General features: G+C 59.7%; 1 protein-coding gene across 1 annotated transcript; it reads left to right on the plus strand.

Moving 5' to 3' along the window:
• Positions 1-612: 612 nt before the first annotated feature.
• NKX2-3 (NK2 homeobox 3) lies at positions 613-3245 on the plus strand. Its single transcript, XM_055345932.1, has 2 exons — positions 613-970; positions 2506-3245. The coding sequence occupies exons 1-2, from the start codon at positions 613-615 to the stop codon at positions 3243-3245; spliced, it is 1098 nt and encodes a 365-aa protein (XP_055201907.1).
• The last annotated feature ends 5619 nt before the right edge of the window (positions 3246-8864 follow it).

Raw genomic sequence — 8864 nt, forward strand, 5'->3', positions numbered from 1 at the left:
TTGCGCATCCATAGGTACACAAAACATTCCATCTTCTTGGGAATCCAGAGGCCGGTATTTACAGGCCAGGAAGTTTTCTTGCCCTGCAGCAGCTGGAAAAACCACGCTCCTGGCAGCTGGCTCGCGGACAAGAGGCCTCCCAGAACTGGCCCTGGCCGGAAAGGTAGGGCCAGGCGGGACGGGAATCGGTAGTTCGGGCACCCAGGGCAGTGCAGCCTCACCCACAACGACTTGGACTTCGCGACTCTATACTAGTCCTTTATTTCTGGTAGCGCCACAGCACCCCAACTCCGTGGATGCGGGGGGGCGTGGTCCGCATGAGCCAGAACCAATGGGGAGGGAGGCCGAGGCGAGAGCCCCGCCCCCGACGTGACGCACGACCCCCGGACACAGGCTTCGCAGCCCCGGCCCCAGTCCCTGCAGTGGCTGTAACAAAACCCAGACCCCCAGGTCCGGGCCAATGGAGGCGATTTAGACTGGAGCCGGACCGCGTCTGTCAAAAGCCCGACTCGGCAGCAGCGGCAGAGTCCAGGAGAGCTGGAGCCGCAGCGCTGCTTCCCCGCCCCCGCCGGGATTTATTGAGTATTTGGACTGGACAATTAAGTGGCCCTGATGATGTTACCAAGCCCGGTCACCTCCACCCCTTTCTCAGTCAAAGACATTTTGAATCTGGAGCAGCAGCAGCAGCACTTCCACGGCGCGCACTTACAGGCGGACTTGGAGCACCACTTTCACTCGGCGCCGTGCATGCTGGCGGCCGCCGAGGGGACGCAATTTTCTGACGGAGGAGAGGAGGACGAGGAGGAAGAGGGAGAGAAACTGTCCTATTTGAACTCACTAGCCACAGCCGACGGCCACGGGGGTTCGGGGCTCTGTCCCCAGAGCTATGTCCACACAGTCCTGCGAGACTCGTGTGGCGGGCCTAAGGAACACGAAGAGGAGCCCGAGGTCGTGAGGGACCGGAGCCAAAGTGAGTAGAGGGGGAAAGAAAACGCACCCGCACATCTGGAGCAATGGCGGAGCGCCCGCAAACAGCCCACAAACCCGGCCAACACTGCTTCCCGCCCCTTTAACCTTTGGCTGGGGTCATGCCTCACCCTGGTCAATGACAGCTCCGCAAAGCACAGGTGCCTGCGCGGGAGCCGGGGCGGAGGGAGAAGGACAACTACCCCTCCCAGGAGGGGAGAGTCAATGCAAGCCCCCAAGGGAAGGGAAAGTAGTCCTTGCTGCCCTGACGCTGATAAGCAACACGGGTTCAGGGGCTGGATCCTGACAACTCACAGCATTTTTGTTCTTCCCAAGAGCTAGAGAGACAAGAGCTCAAATCTCTTCCTGTTCCCCCCTAGCGTGAGATGAGGTCTTTGAGGCTGGGACAGCCGTCCCCTCTTCTCCAAAAAGATGATCCAAGCAGGTTGAGTTGGCAGGGCGCAGGAACTTTGGTAGAGACCTGCTGGGTGGTTTCCTCACTTCTCTGCTTCAAGTTCAGTGTCCTGGCACCCGCAGCACCCGGCAGAGAGGGAGGGGATGGCCGGAGAGTGCTTGGGAACACAGTCCATTAGGGGCCTGCAAAGCATCAACACCCCTGAGGCGCTGGCCTTTTTTTTTTTCTTTTTGAAAATTCATAATGTTATGCTTTGTGTCCCAGGCTGTGGGACTGCAGGCCGATTGAAAAACGCGCCGAACCTAGTCCTAGATCCCAGCGGCTCACATCGGATGGGAGGTGAATTGGGTAGGGAAATCGGATAACTGAATAAAGCCCCCAGGGAAGTGTTTGTTTCCGAGAGAAGAGTGAGAGAAGAGCCAAAGAATCTCTCTCCCAAGAGGAGGTTTGATGTGGCAGCAGCTAAGGCCTATACTCCTGACATTTCCCCGGGCCTAAAATCGTCATGAAACGGTCTAAATCAGTCAATCAAGTTTCTTTTTCGCTTTAAGGTAATACAGACATCGTCACGCAGACATTTAGCTGGAGACATGTTGTCTTTTAAAAGAAAAAAAAAGTTCCTAGGCAATGCGGGGGTGGGGTGGTGGTGGTGGTGTGTGGGTTACACTCAAGCATCTCCAACAGGATTTTTTTTCCACGCAACTTACGCACGGGCCCCCAGACAGCAATACGCTTCACACCTTCAGCTGTCCGTAACAGAGTGGTAGGCAAATGAGTTTGCAAATACTCTAGCTATTATGTAGTTGCAAACTTTCATCCTGAAAACTCATTAGCACGCCGAGCCGCACGTTTATAGAGAAATCTGTCACAGATGTCCGCATTCTAAATAAACCCGCACTAACTACCCCTCCCCACCGACCGTGCTTCTGCCCGCTAAGGGCGTTCTGAGGGTGCTCGGGCTGTCGCAGGGTCTCATGGCGCCAGGACCCACAAACTTTCCAGAAAGTCTAGGCATTCGCTACCGCATGCTCCGCGCTGCCACCAAAAGGGCCACGGTGCTCTGGGGATAGGAAGCGCGGTTCGGCGGGGAATTGCTAAGGGACGCTGTTGTGCTTCTTCCGCAGAAAGCTGCCAGCTGAAGAAGCCCCTGGAGGCGGCCGGAGACTGCAAGGCGGCGGAGGAGAGTGAGAGGCCTAAGCCACGAAGCCGCCGGAAGCCCCGCGTCCTCTTCTCGCAAGCCCAAGTCTTCGAGCTGGAACGCAGGTTCAAGCAGCAGCGGTACCTGTCGGCGCCCGAGCGCGAGCACCTTGCCAGCAGCCTGAAGCTCACGTCCACGCAGGTCAAGATCTGGTTCCAGAATCGCAGGTACAAGTGCAAGAGGCAGCGGCAGGACAAGTCCCTGGAGCTGGGCGCACACGCGCCCCCGCCGCCGCCGCGCCGCGTGGCGGTGCCGGTGCTGGTGCGGGACGGCAAGCCGTGCGTCACGCCGGGCGCGCAAGCCTACGGCGCGCCCTACAGCGTGGGCGCGGGCGCCTACTCCTACAACGGCTTCCCCGCCTACGGCTACGGGAACTCGGCCGCCGCCGCCGCTGCCGCCGCCGCGGCCGCCGCCGCCGCCGCGGCCTACAGCGGCAGCTACGGCTGTGCGTACCCGGCAGGCGGCGGCGGCGGCGGGGGCGGCGGGGCCTCAGCGGCGGCCGCGGCCATGCAGCCCGCCTGCAGCGCGGCCGGAGGCGGCCCCTTTGTGAACGTGAGCAACCTGGGCGGCTTCGGCGGCGGCGGCGGCGCACAGCCGTTGCACCAGGGTCCCGCGGCCGGGGCTGCGTGCGCGCAGGGCACCTTGCAGGGCATCCGGGCCTGGTAGGGACGCGGCGGATCCCCACGCGGCGGGCGCCCCACTGCAACCTGGCACCGCGGGACTGAAGCGCGAGAAAGGCTGGGTCCCAGGGCCAGGTCCTCTCGTTAAAAACAAGCAAAAACAAACAAGCAAAGACAAACAAACAAACAAAAACACAGGTCTCTCTCCCCGGGGGCCCCGGAGCGCAGCTCACGCGGAGCCTGGGGAAGGGGGCTGAGGGGCGAGGAGGTAGCCCGGGATCGGTCGCGGGGACTGCCTCCGAGGCAGAAACCCGGGCTGAGTGCCGGGGAGTACTCTGGCCCCGAAGACAGTGCGAGAGGCTGGGACTCTGGCTGCCGCTGGGTTCTCCCAGAGCAAGAAGGCCCGCTTTCCCCTCGGCCTTCCCGTGGCCTCCTCGAAATGTCGACAGAAGATCCAAGGACAAAAGAAAAAGGAAAGAAAGAGAAGCATGAAGGAGAGAAAACTGGGTGTCGTGGCTGGAGAAATCCCCAAGCCCTGCCGACCCCTCTGCCCCTTTGGCGGCCCAGAGCGCCACGCCACAGTCGATTTTCCTTTTTCCCCACCGCCTGCCCTCCGCAGCAGATACCTCGGCCTGGGTCTCCGGATTGTCAGGGAGTAGAACTCTGCGGGGGGCGGGGGGGGGACCCCAGCTTAGCAAGACCAAACACGGGGCTGGGGGAGCGGAACGAATCTGGGAGCTGGTGGCCCACTGGAGGTGTTAACCAGGTTTCCTTTCTGTTTCATATTCTGTATTCAGCACATATAATATATCTATAACTGTATCCACACGCCGTGTACACACCCGCTGCCATACACTACAGGAGTCAATAAACAAGGTGCAATATTTCCCAACCGTTGGCTACAGACTTTGTTTCGCCCCCCCCCCCTCCCCGAAATGGTGCAGGATCCTTTAAACAGGGCCTGTAGGGAAGGAAAAGGTGTATAAAAGGGAAAGCAGTCTTCCCTGCGCGTTCGCAGGCCGGGCCTCTCCTGAGCTGGCCCCGGGGCTGCAAAGTCTGGCGTCCTCTTGGGTTTTGTTCATTAATTTCTCTTTACTCTTGCGGGAGAACAGGTCGGAGACTGTGGGCCTTTTGAGGTCCCCGGCTTCGTAATCCCCACAGGTTTTACGCAGATGCCTGGGCGAGTGTTTGTGCCTGCGTTAGACCAAGGCTTGGACCCTGCCCCACCTCGAAGGCCGCCCGGGAAAAGGAAACCTCGCCCCCTGGCACGGCCATGCGCGGCGCGAAGGAGGCTCCTTGCGCGGCGGCCGCCGGGGCCTCCAGCGCGCCCAGGGGCGCTGCGCCCCGCCGCGGCCGAAGTCTCCCCCTCGGCCGCCCTCCCTTCTCCCCCGGCGGCCGCGGCTTTATGCGGCTCCTTGTCACTTGCGGAGAATGCCTGTGCGAGGCCTGTGCTGCCACACGGCCGATTGTGAGCGTGCCAAGGCGGGTGAATGGGGAGGCCTCAGAGCGCCGCGCCATTGTGGGGCCGGGCCTCGCTGAAAGACGGCTCCGGGCCGGGAAGGTGCGGAAAGAATGGCTTTTTATTGGAGTCCCGAACAAAAGGTGTGGTAGGAAGGCGAAGTCCCCTGCGCGAACAAAAACCCCAGCGCGTCGGGATTGACGTCCCCCCCGAGCTCCCCATTGCTTCTCAGAGCGGGGGCTTTGTGTAGCAGTCTGCTCGACAGAGGGACGGAGAAATGCGCGGGGGTTTTGTTCCCCACTTTTTGTGCGCTGGGGGAGGGAGCGGCAAGGGGAGACGGGGGCTGGGCGGGCAGCAGGGAGGGGCGCGCTGATTAGGCCGGCCAGCCGCGGCGCGGAGACGTTCAGCGGGAGTCGGCGGCCTGAATGCAGGGTCATTATTGCTACAAGTTTAGCAATTTCGCCCTTACAGGAGGGGGCGGGGGCTGCTAGGCTGCTGCGGGGCCGCCGGGCTGGGATCTGCAGAGACCCGGAGGAGGAGGAGGAGGAGGAGGAGGAGGAGGAGGAGGAGGAGGAGGAGGAGGAGGAGGAGGAGGGAAAAAGGAGAGGAAAGGAGGGAGGCAGGCGAGGGAATCCTCCAAAACCCGCTGACCGCCCAGGATGAGCCTTGGACGGGTCCTAAAGGGCCTAGCGGGAGGCTGGAGAGGCGGCGCCTAGGGGCGAAGACCTCCCTCCCCTCGCCTCTTCCGAGGCAGAAAAACCCAGAGTCCAGCGAAGAGTTACAGTGCACCAGATTGCCGGTCCCTCAGCTCCTTGCCGCCCGTTCCTTCCTCTCCTGAGCCTCCCGGGAGCTGGAACAACTCCTCCTACCACCCCTAACAACCGCCCTGACGCCCCAAGTCCCTTTCCCAGCGAGCCATCTTCTGAAGCTATTATATTCCCAAGAGTTACTTAGGCTAAGGACTGGGGAGGGAGTGCTCGCTTCCTAACACGTTTCTCAACGCCTGCAGCCTTGAACCACTGATTGAACCATTCATCCCATCCATCCATCCATCCATCCATCCATTCATCCATCCATCCTTTACGGAGCACCTGCTAATATATGTTCACTTGCACTGTTCTGGATGCTGGGAATGGTTTTTAAAAAATTGTCTACAGGCTTCTGGAGTTTGTTTTAAGGAATGTACATGGGGGGAGGGAGTTAGACAACAATCAAGTAAATGTAAAAACTATAGATAAATTCTAAAAAGGAAATAGAACCAAATGCTGAATGGAGGGTTCTTTTGGAGTAGGTGGTCAGAGAAAGCCACATTTAAGTTGATACCAGAATGACAAAAGGGAAGCCTGTCCAAACAGGGCTTTGCTGTTGCAACCCCATGCCTCTTCACTTGCCTTCCCCATGATATGGAATGCCCTTCCACCCCCATTTTTCTGGTGAACTCTTACTCCCCCTTCAAAGCCAGGCTTCTTTCCTGAACCACCCAAGTGGAGGTAATCACTCCCTCATATATGCCACCAGAGTCTTAGGTACTTTCCAATATCACAACATAGTGTCATGCAAAGATTTATTTGTTTCTCTCCCTCCTCATGAGGGCCTAGTGAGGTCATGGGGGACCAGGTTGACATCTTTTTCCTCTGGGGCAATTAGCACAGTAAGTAGGAGATCATGGGGCCAGAGTCCATAAGTGCTGCCCTCCTCAGCACATGCAGTGGCCCCAGTGATGAGCTGCGACATTGGGTGCTGGCTTCAAGGGATATGCTAAACTAGACTCTTAGCCCACCTGGGTGGAGCCAAGGTACCTGAAATGGCCTGCAGAAGATGCACAACCCAAGCAGATCACAGAGAAAAGTCCTGTCTTTGGTACCCTGCGATGTTGCCTGGGGACACAGCTTCCCGCAAAGAGATTATTACCCCTCACCCTACAGCTCAAAACATAGAAAAGGAGGTTGAGAATTTGGCAATGACCTGCTACCAAGACACTAAGATTAGGGGATGGGAGGGACACAGAGATAGGGATGAGAGTGAGGACTCAGGCTGGGAGGGGGTGAAGAGCTGAGGTGTGTATGATAAATTGGGGACCTGGAACCGGGACTCACTTCCACCTTTCCCACATTCTGTAGCTGAGGGATATGGTAGGTGATCTGGAGGCTGCCCTGCACTCCAGGAGTGCTCACTTCCAATGCTGGATTTCATCACAGTGCTCTAGGAACCCAAGACTCTGCAACCAGAAACCCTTGCTCTGCTTGGGGGTTTTCCCAAGCAAGCAACTCCTAGTCTGTGTCCTGTGGGCCATGGCCTCTCAATGCTCCCAAGACCAGATCCCCACCTTCCTTGGCCAGGTTTCCTCCTGGCCCACATTAATCTTCCTCCACTCTGCATCCTCTTCTATTTCAAACAGAGGCGTGTGACCATGGTAGAGGAAACAGAGCTGGTTCTAGGGATTGGCTTCCACACAGTTTGCGTGTCTTGAGATACTTAAAGCCAGACTGAACCAGCTCCCTCCTGGCTCACTACTCTTCCCCAGAGCTTGCAGTCTCTGGGTATAAATAGCTCCCATCTCAGGGCTAAAGGATTTCCTTACTGCTAGTTGCTGGCCATCAAGGGTGAAAACTCTTAACCAGCACAGTTACCTCTCTTTGAGCTCCCTCTGCAGGGGAAAAGACACACCCCACCCCCCAGGCCCAAATTGCTGCTTCACTGAATAGTTTTGTAAGCCATGAGGAAGAGTAAAATGCCTCCTAATGATCCATGAGACTGAGTAGGTGAAGCAAGTCATCCTTGTGTGTTCTGGTTTCTGAGCTCTAAAGCAGAGGATAGACCTTATGATTTCAGAAGTCACTTCTAGCTCAAATTCTCCTTACTTCTCTGAATGCATGATAATCCCTCCCTACCCAGTGCCTGGTACCATGCCAGGCTCATGAAGTGGGTAGACACTACTGGTGAGAGAGGTGGAATAGATTAAGGCCAGCAGTTTTTTCCAGCAGAGCCTAATCTTGAGGAGGGTTAAGAGGCTAGGTTCTGGCGTTCAGGCTTCCTTCATTCTAATCTCAGTACCACCACAACCAGTGGTAGAGACTTTAAGTTGGAAGCTCCTGGAACCTCAGTTTCCTCCTCTATAAAATGGGTATGCCACTTCTCTCATAAGTTTTTTTTCTTTTACCTAAGCAAAATGCACAAATAAGAAGTGTGCAATTAAATGAGTGTTTATATATGTAAGTTCTTATGTACCAAGCACCTTGGTTTTGAAAATTAAATGAGGTGATCCTTGTAAAGGCGGCTTAGCGCAGTGTCTGGTATGCGCCCGGCATTGCACCACCGGTGTAGGCCAGGCCGGCGCTAGCTGCGGCGTCTGCGGAGAAGCCCAGGGCCGTCCGGTCTTCGCGGCACTCCCAGGTCCGCAGGCGGAGCGCCGCAGGCCGGAGGACCCGCCACCCCACCGCCGCGGGCGCGCGTCCCCACCGGCAGGCGGAGCCCGGCGCGGCCGACGGGGCTCGGAGAGCTTCGCGGAGTCCGGGACCTGGGCTGGGCCTGGGGAATTCAACGGGGGGGGGAAGGTGAAAGGAGGTTGCGGGCGGAGCGGCGGCCCCCGGAGCTTGCCACCGCGGGGAAGAGATGGGTCGGGAGGGGAAACCCAACCGCTCCCGCCAGGGCTTCCCCGGGGCCCCGCGCCCCGCTGCCCCCGGACGCCGCCGGCGTGGCCCCGGGCCGCGCGCCCCCGCGGGGGTGGGGGTGGGGTGGGGTGGGGTGGGGGTGGGGCCGGGTGGGCGGGCCGCTCCCCGGGAGGAGGGCGCGTGCCGGGGGCTGGTCGGCTCCGCGCCGCCCTCGCAGCCCTCCTCCGGCCTTCAGGCTCCTGGGCCCCGGAGCCGACTCCCCGGGCGCCTCCTCCCGGACCAAGGGCCGGAGCCCTGGGAGGCCGGCGGAGTGAGCGCGCGGCCGCGGCGGGCGAGGGTCCGCGGACCCGCGGGGGGCAGCGCGGGCCTCCCGACCGGCCTGGCGCGGGAGCGCACCCGCGAGCCCCGGGAGAGCCTGGCCGCCCGCGCGGAGGCCCCCGGTCCTGCGGAGCCCGCCGCCCCGCCGACGCAGCCTGGGCGCCCAGGTAGGACGCGCCGGGGAGCGGGTGGCGGGCCCAGCGGGCCTGGGGGAGCGGGGTCGGGGGCGCCTCTGCGGCCCGGGGCGCTGATCCCAGAGCCAGTTGCTTTTCTGAAA

This window comes from Nyctereutes procyonoides, unplaced genomic scaffold (genome assembly GCF_905146905.1).
Source record: "Nyctereutes procyonoides isolate TBG_1078 unplaced genomic scaffold, NYPRO_anot_genome, whole genome shotgun sequence".
Taxonomy (NCBI): domain Eukaryota; kingdom Metazoa; phylum Chordata; class Mammalia; order Carnivora; family Canidae; genus Nyctereutes; species Nyctereutes procyonoides.

Bases quoted from the DNA above. Each gene is read 5' to 3' on its own strand.
- NKX2-3 (XM_055345932.1), top strand. From the start codon at position 613: ATGATGTTACCAAGCCCGGTCACCTCCACCCCTTTCTCAGTCAAAGAC. The intron at 971-2,505 runs GTGAGTAGAGGG...CTTCTTCCGCAG, and splicing joins CGTGAGGGACCGGAGCCAAA to AAAGCTGCCAGCTGAAGAAG.